Here is a 12,034-nt window from a genome sequence, read left to right on the forward strand (position 1 = left end):
ATAATGAGTTATATTTACTATAAAAAGATGAAAAACCAATTATCAATAAATAAAAATAAACAAACAAATAATTTGACACAAATCAAGCAATTTGTTTGAATATGTCTTGTTTTTGGAACCTAATTTTATGGAAGAATGATTTCACGTCTTTAACATTAAGTGAAGAAAATGTCCCTTTATTTTGACCCTAAATTTAAATGTTAGCATGAATCAAAGTTTTAAGATTGCTAACGTACCTTCTCTTGAGCGAGGACTTTGAGGTTATTCTGAAATTGTTCCAGGTCCATTGAGTTAAAAAGTTGATCTTCAACTAGGCCAAATGAGCATTCTAGAATTTCTTTTTGCGTTTCGCCATTATCCTGCTGGGATATGTAATGAACACGAGAAAAATCGACTTCCGTAATTTTTGTTAAGTAATTGCAAATGTTTTCAATTTGTATCGCAAATCTTGACTTGTATTCATGAGGATTTGATGTCTGCATAGGAATATTTCCTTTGCCAGAATCTAGAAAAGTACAGAATGAAGTACTTGGAACTCCACCGTGCGTCCACAGGTAAATTTTCCCCTGTATAAAAGACAAATAGATCCCATTAATTTTCAGGCATCGACTGGAAGCAGCGATAGGTTCCGGAATGTTCAACTGACAATCTGAATCTTCAAATCCTGATTTAAAGCCCATATTGTGAAGAGGAATGATAAGTGGATAAATCATCATACAAATTATTTTGACATGCCCCGTTTTGATTCTGAAGTTGAAATAAGTATTTCTACCTGGTTTTGATGGATTATTGATAAAAACCCTTGATTTCATCAGTGCCATCATATACGACGGATAACTTTGTAAGTTTCCTGGCAAGTTTTCATATATCTCTGGATCTTTACCTTGCTGACCGCGGTATTCAACAAGAAGATCTATGATTTTTCTGCAAAACCAATTTTTAAGATTTCGGGTAGTTGAGACATACGCAGCTAACGATTAGTTATAATCCTTCAAGTAACTTAACTTACCATGTTTCGCCATGCTAGCAACTAATGTTTCACAATCTGCTTTGGAAAAAACCTCCTTTTTGGATGATACAATTGGTAAACGTATGTGATGACATCTTACCCTTTCTGAGCTTTCAACTGTCCTGTAGAAAGTAAGGACTTGGATAGAAGCAGTTTGGCTTAGTATACTAGCGGTTTGTTCTAGTTCAAAATAGATAGCGGTCTCTGAATTTATCGCAGAAATGTTTACCACGTTGTCCTTGGGATAGTCAGCAACTTCTCCTGCTTTAATTTGCTTAACCCGGAGACCCTTTGAAGCGGAAATCTTTATTTTTACATGGGTGCCTATGAATCCACTCAAAGATTCTAATACATCCTCCTTCAAAGTTGACTGTGCCGAACTACTAGTTAGATAGAAGTGGTAATTTCCACCTGTTTTTAAACATAGTTGTTCGATCAAGTCATTATATATTTCTGAATCGTTTTCCAACATGAATAAGTCTATGGAAATTCCATGTTCGATCAAGCGCTGTGTGTACAATTGCAATGATTGCTGTCTCCTTCTTTTCTCTAGCAATGAAGGATACTCTGTATAGCGAGTTAGCATATTGTATACACAAAGAACTTACGTTTTTGTATAGTGTTATCCAGTCCAAGGACATGTATCTTTCCTTGCCTTTCTTCAAGCAGTTTAGCTGTGATTTTCACAGCGTGTAATAAGGCATTGCATCCATTGGCCTTATCATCAGAACTGTTTTCAATGTGGCTCAAAATACGAACTACGTCCAATCGATTTTGATTTGGATCAATGGAAGTATCATAGGGAAATACCAATTCATCCTCTTCGAGATCGACCATAACATTTTCGTTAACCCTTTGATTCTAAATTAGGTTAGTAAATCCTTGATTTTACACTGGGAGACTTACGGACAAGCGATAAAAGTGTAAAGCATTGTCATAGCCAATAAACAGGACCCTAGATTTCGAAAACTTGGTTTGATATTTTTCGCTTGCTAGTGTAAACTTGATAGCCTCGGCTATACTTCGTTTGAATCCGGTGCTTGCTGAAGTACGAGATATGTCAATTAGAAAGATATTTAGAAATGGACTTTTGGCTGAAGGTTCCTTTAGCAAAGCATCAAATGATGGTTTCATCAGGTTATTTTCTGTGGAGCCTTCTCTCTCCATTATCATATTTTGAAGAAGACAGCTAAAGTCATCTGTTATACTATTGCAGATATCGCAAAACTCACATCTCCATTGTGAACCGCTAAAAATTGCGCTACTGTGGAAACTAAAGTATGCACCGCAAGTTACGCAATGTGGAATTGATAATTCCTTTTCATTTTCCCAGTTGTACACGCAGCTAGGATTACCGATTGAAAATGGATGTGCGATAGAGGAGAAAGGCAAGCTAGAAGAAATTTCGTTGGGACTTTTCGGGACGGCCCTGTATACCGAACGAAGAAAACAAGGATCTGTTGAATCTTTTAGAGAAAAAGTATAGTCAGTCAAAACCGTAGGAACACAATCGCTTGTAACGGGATCGTAAGAGACTTTGGAAAAGTAATTGCGGTTTTCCAGACGCTCAGACAAAATTGGATTAAACCTTCCTACAGTGAAGTCGCTGAGCTCACTCTCGCTGGTACTGGACGAAAATGATTTTGTTATCCACTCGTCATCCAAATGCGTGTAGTAAGGACTCGAGATTGCAACTTCGTCAGTACTATTTCTCGAAGAACAGTTGGGGGAACATGACAAAGGCCCACTTATGGAAAAGGCCATATTAAAAAAAAAAAAACACCAAAAAAAACCAGGACACAAAATCTGAGCTACCAAGAGCTAATGTCTTAGTTTGGCGGCCAGATACCAGCAACCGGGAAAAGTCGTGCAAAGAGACTCTCCAGAGAAGAAATTTACTAATTGGCTTTTCTGTTGGTCTTCTCTGTACAACCTTCTCAAGTTGGGTGTTGTAACGTTAATATGGTAGTGTTTATTTACATATAGTAAATATTGCTATGCTCGATACTTGGTCCGAGGAAAACAAAAGAAATAAAGCACAAGTTACTTATATGTTTGCTAACAACGATTTTTCAATATACAAAACAAAAGAAGATATTATTGATCCATTCGACTGCCTTTGCAGGTAGCTACATTCATATCTACTTCTTATGAAATGAACTATTGATAAATAAAACTATAGAACGAACCCTACGAGAAACGGGCAAACAAGCATAGAAAAATGTTGCCTCTTATGTCAAACTTGTATCTAGCATCTGTCCACCCAAAATAGCAAATGAAAAGAAAAAGCAATAAGCTCAAAAGAAGCAGTCTACTTATAGAACAGTATGTACAATTTAAAGTTGTTTGATAAAACATCATAAGTGTGCAATCCATAAACAAACATTAGTGTTTGTTTACCATATAGTGTGACGCACCGAGTTATCGCTCGTTTCTTAAAATTCACCACCAAAAGCTACATGTTGTGTCTGACCCTTCCTTTTTGGCCATATTTTGATTTGGTAAATAAAGCTCCGTTTTATTAGTTTCTAGCTAGTTTATTTTGATAAATTCCTTTATACTCAATTTTTTTTTGATAATAACTGGGTTTTCTATATGAATAGCTCAGTGCTGGATCCGGAACTTCAAATGCCCGAGTTTCTGGGGGTAAAGTCACTAGAACGGACCAGAAAACGAAAAGGAGATTTTGATGATACTTTTTCATTGAACAAGGGATTAAACCAATCTACCTCAGAATTGTCAGAATCATCAGAAGGACTGAGTTCTCTTAACCCTGCAAAGGAAAGTCGACGAGATGATCGAAGTTTTGAAGCGTTGATGTCTTTACAAACTGGAAATCCGAGTCTAAGCTCATCGAATCAGACAGTTCCAATGGGTGCAATTACGGCGGCAAATATTCCATTAGCAGTAGATGATCTAGGGTCAAAGGATTATTTGTCCAAGCCCGCTACAGATGCAGGAATTGTTGATGGATCTGCCTCATTGGCTTCTACTGGACCACTTTTAATGAACACGAGCATCAAAAAAAGTCCCCCAGAAGATACCAATTCTAGAGGTAACGCCAGATGGACCGCAGAACATTGGGATTACCTTGAACAGCGGATGCAAGAATTCTGCGATGCTTTTCAAATGACGCACCAACAAGTTGGGGAACTTTTGCAGGATAAACGCCTTCATGGACCACTCTCATCACTTGTCAAGATATTAGTAGATGAAATGCCAAGCTTCACAAGGAGAACCATTCTACGGCATTTGCGAGCCTTCTACAACATTCCCGGTTACGAAAAGTATAGCCGAAGAAACTCAAGTGGAAAGGGTGATTTTGGTGTTCAGGAGACTGCCATTATAGCTCAGGAAGTACGAAATTTCATTTTGGAGCAAGGTTGGACTGAATACCAGTTTTGCAATCAAATTTGGGCAGGAAAATGCCCTAAGCCAATTCGTTCCTTTTATTCCAATTTGTATAAAAAGCTCTCACATAGAGATGCGAAGAGCATTTATCACCATGTTAGACGAGCCTATAACCCATTTGAGGAACGTTGTGTGTGGAGTAAGGAAGAAGATGAAGAACTAAGAAGGTAAGTTAGTTAGCTGTGATGGTTATTTCGTTTTAGAACAGGTTGACTAAACTTTATAGAAATGTTTTGGAACACGGAAAGTGTTGGACCAAAATTGGCCGGAAAATGGCACGCATGCCAAACGATTGTCGGGACCGTTGGCGTGATGCAGTTCGATTTGGCGATCGGTTGAAGCGCAATGCATGGTCTTTGGATGAAGAGACTCAATTATTACAGATTGTAGCAGAATTACGAAATCGTGAGGATATGAGTTCTGATATCAACTGGACATTGGTAGCACAACTCTTAGGAACAAGGACAAGATTGCAATGCCGATATAAATTTCAACAGCTTACAAAATCTGCTCCCAAGTTCGAATTACAAGATAATGTTTGGCTTTTAGAAAGGTAAGGTGATACTTGAAAACTACATTATTAATTTCATGTATTAACTCGGTTTGTAGAATCTACAATTCGCTTGTCAAGTATGGAGACCAAATTCATTGGGATGCTATCGTTCGAGAGGCGAATGGACGCTGGTCCCGTGATCAAATGCTTTTTCAGTTTATTAACTTGAAGAAAATGATTCCAAGCTATGATAACTTACCCCTTCTGGAAGCTACACAATCGGCTATTTCTGATTTTAAAGTAGTGCTATCAGGGTTTTCTAGCTGATTCGCGATTCCTTTCATCTTCTATGTTATCCTTATTTTTTTAATTAATCTTTACGCTTTGTCTTTCTGTCTAGTCTTTCAACTTCCTTTTTTATTCTTGTTGTTCGGTCAACTCTCGGTGAATTCGGTTTTTTCAGAGGCTTCAAGGTTTCGTGTATGAGACGGATTACTTGTACGAAAACCCATTATTTTGATGTAAAAATCCAAGAAAATCGACTTTTAGTCTACCTTTTTGCATGTTTCCTTTATATATTACTTAATTCAGTCAATAGTTTTTACAGCGGAATTATTTTGTAGCACTCCATTTATGAAGCGATTTCTTCCAACAACATTGAAAAGCCTGTGGGAAAAGCCCCCATGTGGTAGCGTTGTAGATGTGCACGGATGGATACGATCACTACGGAAATCCAAAAATGTGTGTTTTGCCATGGTCTCCGACGGCACATGTCAACAACCCATTCAGGTGGTAGCGACTCCAGAGCAAGCTCAGTTGTAAGTATTTTTAACTGTCAGCATGTTTAAATTCTATTATCCATATGCTCTTTGTGATACTTCAGTTCTCTAACGTCTCTTCTAGGTTGTCTTACGGTGCTAGTGTCAAAATCCAAGGGAAACTTGAGATTTCTAAAAAAGCTGCACTAGGAAAGCAGCAATACGAACTACTGGCCGAGAAAGTTGATCTTTATGGCAAAGTAAACAACGTACGATACATCAGTGAATCATTCAGCTAATATGAAATGTTTAATGTAATGGTAAAATTATTCATGCTAACATTCAAAACTTAGGACTACCCTATACAAAAAAAAAATTTAGCAACAGAATTTTTGAGACAACATCCTCATTTGAGGGTTCGTACTGCAAAACAAAATGACTTGTTTCGTCTAAGGTCTGATACCTTGGAAGGCGTACGCTCCTTTTTAGCCAAAAGCGATTTTATTGAAACTAATCCCCCTCTCTTAACATCTTCAGATTGTGAGGGTGCAGGTGAAGTATTTCTGGTCACCCCTCATTCAAAAAAAAAAGATTCCACTAATAGTTCTGAATTTTCAAATAAAGATGAACAGAGCCCTTCGTTTTTTGGAACGCCGACATTTCTGACAGTCTCCACCCAGCTTCATCTGGAGGCATTGGCACTCGGAATGTCTCGGGTTTACACAATTACACCAGCTTTTCGAGCAGAAAATAGCCATACAAGTCGGCATTTAGCAGAATTTTGGATGCTGGAAGTCGAACTTGCTTTTATAGAAACAATGGATGCTCTCGCGGGTGTTGTGGAAGACCTTATTAAATATTTGGTACAATATTTAAAAAAAAAAGGATATCATCGGGAGCATTGGAATCATCTAATGAACGAATGGCATCGAATATCATATACAGAAGCAATTGATATTTTGAAAAACTCAGGCTATACTTGGCATGATCCTCCGGCATGGGGCAATGATCTTAGCAGCGAACATGAACGTTATTTAACGGACGTCTATATCAAGGGACCTGTTTTTGTGACTGATTATCCTGCTTCTATTAAGCCCTTTTACATGAAGCCCAGCTCAAACGACACCGTTGCAGCGATGGATTTATTGGTCCCACAGGTTGGAGAATTAGTCGGTGGATCGTTGCGAAAAGATTCGATTGCTTTGGAGGAAGTACCCAAGGGGTTAGAATGGTATTATGAAATGCTTCAACAAGCTAATACCCCTCATGGTGGTTTTGGACTTGGTATTGAACGATTGCTAGCGTTTCTAGAAGGCAATGCCACAAATGTCCGTGAAACCATTCCATTTCCACGCTCATCTGGATCAATATTTGCTTAATTGAACACTTTAATGCCTCACCGAGAACGAAGTATACAGTGCTATTATTTTCATGATTTACCGACTTCATCGCCTTTAATTCCAATTCTTGTCAGATTCTTGTTACTATAACGAAACAGTAGCCGGAGTAATGGGTCCGCAAATCAGAGAATTTGACTCCAAATAATTTGAGAGACCGTTTGTTATAAATACGTTGATGCCAGATGAGTTTTAAATCTTGAAGCATCTCTGTGAACTTTTTCCTTTGGCTAGAGGTACAAATATTTCGCATGCTAAGATAAATTGACCAAAATGTTGTCCATTCAAATTTCGAAATTTTGTAATGCCACACAATGGCTGAACGTAATCGAATTGGAGTATTTCGTTAACTTCTCTCAAGCATGCGTAGCTAAGTGTGTATAAATCCGTATATTGTTGATTGATATATGCTAAACTTTTACATAAAATGAGTGTTACCTTTGCTTCTTTACACCTTTTCAAGTTAAACGACATAACATATTTAAAGCTACCCGCTGGTTACTATATTTTGTTTATATATGTATTTAATTCCCCTTAATCTGCACTTTCAGTACCTTATTCTCAAAAATGAAGGACTTATCTTTATTATAGTGAATAAAGCACTATAATACACCCGTACAAATTTATAAAAAGCACGCAAACCCAGTTTCCGGGTAAAAAGTTTATGGTAAAACAGTAATTATAAGTAAAATAGAGATGTCCGTAATTAATGGCAATAGAAGAAAATGGGAAATCTAGGTTTCAATAAAAGTCTAAGGGACGTGCAAATTCTCTGTGTACCGGAAGACAGCAAAATATAGGGATTAAAAACAGTAAGAAACAGGATTAACACGTTTATTGCTTTTCTAAAGACAATTCATGAACATAAGTACAGAAAAGTTTAATACCCTTCATAAAGTTGTCCAAGTCTAATTTTTCGTTGATACTATGAGCACCATCATCACCACGGCCCATGGGTAACAAAAGAACATTCCTGTTCAACGCATGCTCAAACGTAACAGTAACAGGAATGGAACCACCTTCACGAACAAAGTCAGGTTTGACACCGAAAACACGCTCGGTAGCACGGCTTCCAACATCATAGTGCCAGTGTTTGGGGGAAGAACTCCACCAGGCACCAGCATGAAGAGCATGGAAGGTAAGCTTATTTTTGCTACCCAAAGAGCTGAAGACTTTTTCAACATGATTTTGAACAAGCTCGCGAACAGTTTCAGGCTCCATGTCAGGCACAGTACGAATTGAGAATTTACCGTTTACCTTAGCAGGAATGACTGTCTTTGCACCACTACCACTGAAGGCGCCTTCGATACCATGAAGAGATAATGTAGGGTAACGCCAGCGATGTTGCAAGGTGCGCTTGGTATCGGGATAAATCGAAACGTCCGCACCGGCGGCATTTTCCAAATCACTCATTTCATAGTCGATAGTGTCGTACAAACTATCTTCTTCAGAAGTGAGTTTGGCAACTTGGTCCATAATGCCAGGGATCAAAATCTCGCCATTTGGCTTAACCAAGGAGCTCATAACTGCAATCAAATCGGTCATAGGCTCATGGACAGTACCACCAAAGACACCGGAATGTAAGTCGGCACCAGGACCCTGTACTGTCATGCTAAAGTAGCTTACACCACGTAATCCGTAAGTCAACACGGGCTTTTTAGTACCCAACCAATAGGTATCGCTGATACATACACAATCTGCCTTGGCAAAGTACTTTTGAGCCTCAGCGCGAATGAGATCATCAAGACCTTCACTACCGTACTCTTCCATACCTTCAAAGCACATCAACAAGTTGACGGGGAAATCCAAACCACATTCTTGGTATGCTTGGACAGCAGATATCCAACCAATGAGAGGACCCTTGTCATCAGTAACACCACGAGCAATCATACGGTCCTTACTATCCACTTCAAGTTTGAAAGGGTCTGTAGACCAGCCATCAGAAACTGAAGCAGGTTGAACATCAAAGTGATTATAAATCAAAACAGTCTTTTTAGAAGGATCACTTCCATATTGGCCAAGGACTATAGGAGGCAAAGGAACTTCTTGACCTTCCATTTCATGGGAACCGATGTCGCGCTTTTCCATTTTGGCTCCAAGTTTGGTGAATTCATCCACGACAAAGTCGGCCATCTCATAAACCTTAGGACGAAGGTTAACGTCTGCAGATACGGAAGGAATAGCTACTGCTTTCGCGAGACGAGCAATAAATTCATCCTTTTTCTTGTCGATCCTGAACTACGTGTTAAGATTACATTTAAATAGTAAATAGCATATTTACATACAAACTGTACAAGGTTTCAAGTGTCATTTTTATATATAAAAAAAAAAATATATATATGTAATAAAAGAGCGCGTTGGTTAAAGTTGATTTGTAGTTTCACGTTCTTTTGCATTGCTAGGTTTTACGGTCGAATCTCAAGCCTTGGATAGTGAATTGCAAAGAAAAATGATAAAACGCTTACGGCAGCATACAACAATCAGATAAATTTCTACAATATTATATGGTATTGTCAAGGTCGTGAATATTATGTTAATATATAGCAAGAGAATCTTCATTATAAATTGGAAATAACGGAAATATAGACATGGAGAGGCTAAAGTTGATATATTCTGTATCGTAGAAGTTATGTTAACCATGTTTAGAAGTGCGAGTCTTCAGATCGCAAGATACGGTCGATCTGGGCTTAGTAAATCTTGCTGTCGTTTATTCAACTAGTAAAGTCACTGGACCCAGTACGGAGGAGGTGTGTCATCTGAAGGAGGTCGACTCCTCGACTTTTCAGAGCTCGAAACAGGAGTATAAGTATTCTTCATCTTTACAAAGGCAAACCAAAAAACAAAAATAGGATTGAGATTTAAAGTCTAGGCAACAACAACTAGAATCTCAGTAGAAACTGACTTCAGTTTTTGAGAAACAGCCCAAAGGAATTGAAAGCTCCTTTAAAAAAAAAAGTTCTAAAATAAATTCCCGTTACAAAAGATGTCTGCTTAAAAAAGTCTTGGTAGTAGCTTTCTACATGTCTCATTCATGAAACAATGACATTATGTCAGTACCCTCGTTACGATTATTCAATGGTAGTATAACATTTCTTTAGCCTTATAAACATTTTACTATTAAATTGTATTAGCATATAATCGAATACGAATTCATTGTTTTATATAATAGACTAAAATATTACAAAAAGTAAACAAATCATGAAACCTCCTAATTCAGGAGCTAAAAAATGTGCACAGGAAGATAAAACGCGCATTATTTTCATATTTTTATACCTGATCAGTAAAATTGGGGAAGCTTTGAGACTGGAAGTTTCGACCAGTTATTGACTCTTGAGATCGTAGTGTTTGCGTTCAAATAAAAAAAACTCAAGTTTAAAACGAGTCAGTTCATAATGTCAAAACGAACAAAAAACCGTGAAACGAGTGATTTCTCAATTGTGAAACGAAAGGTAAATACGCATGCAATAAGATTGATAATGATAAAACACATACTTCAGTGTGAATACTATCAGTCAATTTTCAATTATGTATATTTCTGTAATCATTTATTCTTTCTTTAAATTCGAGCACAAGGTTGGTACTATTGGATTTAATTTAACAAACATAATTGAACTTGTGACAAACAATCAATCATCGGCAGTCATGTCAAAAAAGACAAATTCAGCATCAGCGGAACCAACACTTTCAATGGTCAGAGAAGAACCCTTTTCAGTGTCCATCACAAAAAGACCATCACCTTCCTGTAGTACATTATCGCCAATCTTCAATTGAGCTTTGCCAACAGAAATATCACGAGGACCAGCAAAACCGGATGTCTGAATAAAGTGAAGGTAACCCTTTCTGACAGGAGAAGCGGTAGTGTTCCAAGGACCAAACACATGGGTTACCTGGGATCCTGGAGAAAGAATGGATGCCCACATACCCAAATCACCTGGAAAAGGAATTGCAGAGTCGTCTGTTGTGGCACTTGAACCAACCTGAACACCATTCGACTTTACATTCGTGGGATCAGTAAATGTGTAATTAGGAACAATAACGGGTTGAAGACGATTATGCTTGGCTTCTTCTGATTGATGACGGGTATAATAAATGGGAGAACGATATTTGTCGTCAGGTTTAGCCCAAACTTGAAGGAAATGGGCATCGCAGCTTCCTTTTGGTTCATTGTTGTATTCCGAATGAGCGATACCGGTTCCAGCGGACGTATATTGAATATCGCCTCTGGACATGGTTTCCGTATTGCCCATCGTATCTTGGTGGGTCAATTTTCCATTCACTAAATACGACCAAATCTCATATCGTTGATGATGATGAGGAGGGAATCCACTGGCAGGCTCCACACGATCCTCGTTGATGACTCGCAAGGGACCGAATCCCATATATTGTAGATCAAAGTAATTCGCAAAACTAAATGTGTGGAATGACCTGAGGAAATTTTTATAGTGGGCAAAACCACGCTCTCCAGATTTTCTTACAACGAGCTGCATTAGCGGTAAAGGAGACGATGACGGAGCAAAAGTGTTGACTTTTTTGGCCTTATAGAACGATTCAAGAGATAAAAAGCCTCGAATCAATAAAAAAACAATTAATGGCAACAACCAAAACAGATTTTTCATCCAATTCACGGTAGATAAGTCACGAAAGAGAGAGAAGGAGAAATACAGGCAGATAAAAAAGGACTTTGCTTTTTTCCCTTTCAACAAATGGTAAAACTTAAAATGAAACTAGCAGGAAGCCTCCTATATATATTATTTGTAATCAACCGTCTTACATTGCATTTTCGTACATGACCAAGACATTCCCCCGTTGATTACAAAGCGACACCAAGACATGGCAAAGAAAAAGTTCCAAATTAAAAGCTTTCAAATCATTCTTCCATCATTCTCTTTTCTATCTATTTCTTATTGAAAAATCTATTATTCATCATCTTTATGCCACTGTTTTGCACCTTTTTTTCCATATTGTT

The 12,034-nt window shown here is 37.9% G+C and overlaps 5 protein-coding genes across 5 annotated transcripts; 2 read left to right on the top strand and 3 right to left on the bottom strand.

Annotated features, from left to right (window-relative positions):
• Positions 1 to 82: 82 nt before the first annotated feature.
• Positions 83 to 2,773, bottom strand: SOMG_02159 (zinc finger, Sec23/Sec24-type; the record flags this gene model as incomplete). Its single annotated transcript, XM_056180951.1, has 5 exons — positions 83 to 187; positions 237 to 970; positions 1,010 to 1,576; positions 1,618 to 1,870; positions 1,916 to 2,773. The coding sequence occupies 5 exons, from the start codon at positions 2,771 to 2,773 to the stop codon at positions 83 to 85; spliced, it is 2,517 nt and encodes an 838-aa protein (XP_056036734.1).
• Positions 2,774 to 3,604: 831 nt separating this feature from the next.
• On the top strand, positions 3,605 to 5,240 carry reb1 (RNA polymerase I transcription termination factor/ RNA polymerase II transcription factor Reb1; the record flags this gene model as incomplete). Its single annotated transcript, XM_056180952.1, has 3 exons — positions 3,605 to 4,587; positions 4,647 to 4,973; positions 5,030 to 5,240. 3 exons carry the CDS (start codon positions 3,605 to 3,607, stop codon positions 5,238 to 5,240), a joined length of 1,521 nt encoding a protein of 506 aa, XP_056036931.1.
• A 306-nt stretch (positions 5,241 to 5,546) lies between these two features.
• On the top strand, positions 5,547 to 7,050 carry slm5 (mitochondrial asparagine-tRNA ligase Slm5; the record flags this gene model as incomplete). Its single annotated transcript, XM_056180953.1, has 3 exons — positions 5,547 to 5,731; positions 5,817 to 5,940; positions 6,025 to 7,050. The coding sequence occupies 3 exons, from the start codon at positions 5,547 to 5,549 to the stop codon at positions 7,048 to 7,050; spliced, it is 1,335 nt and encodes a 444-aa protein (XP_056036932.1).
• An 852-nt stretch (positions 7,051 to 7,902) lies between these two features.
• Positions 7,903 to 9,379, bottom strand: dug1 (dipeptidase Dug1; the record flags this gene model as incomplete). Its single annotated transcript, XM_056180954.1, has 2 exons — positions 7,903 to 9,301; positions 9,354 to 9,379. The coding sequence occupies 2 exons, from the start codon at positions 9,377 to 9,379 to the stop codon at positions 7,903 to 7,905; spliced, it is 1,425 nt and encodes a 474-aa protein (XP_056036933.1).
• Positions 9,380 to 10,694: 1,315 nt separating this feature from the next.
• SOMG_02163 (yhhW) lies at positions 10,695 to 11,684 on the bottom strand (the record flags this gene model as incomplete). Its single annotated transcript, XM_056180955.1, has 1 exon — positions 10,695 to 11,684. The coding sequence occupies one exon, from the start codon at positions 11,682 to 11,684 to the stop codon at positions 10,695 to 10,697; it is 990 nt and encodes a 329-aa protein (XP_056036934.1).
• Positions 11,685 to 12,034: the final 350 nt, after the last annotated feature.

The sequence above is a fragment of the Schizosaccharomyces osmophilus genome, chromosome 1, assembly GCF_027921745.1.
Source record: "Schizosaccharomyces osmophilus chromosome 1, complete sequence".
Lineage (NCBI taxonomy): Eukaryota > Fungi > Ascomycota > Schizosaccharomycetes > Schizosaccharomycetales > Schizosaccharomycetaceae > Schizosaccharomyces > Schizosaccharomyces osmophilus.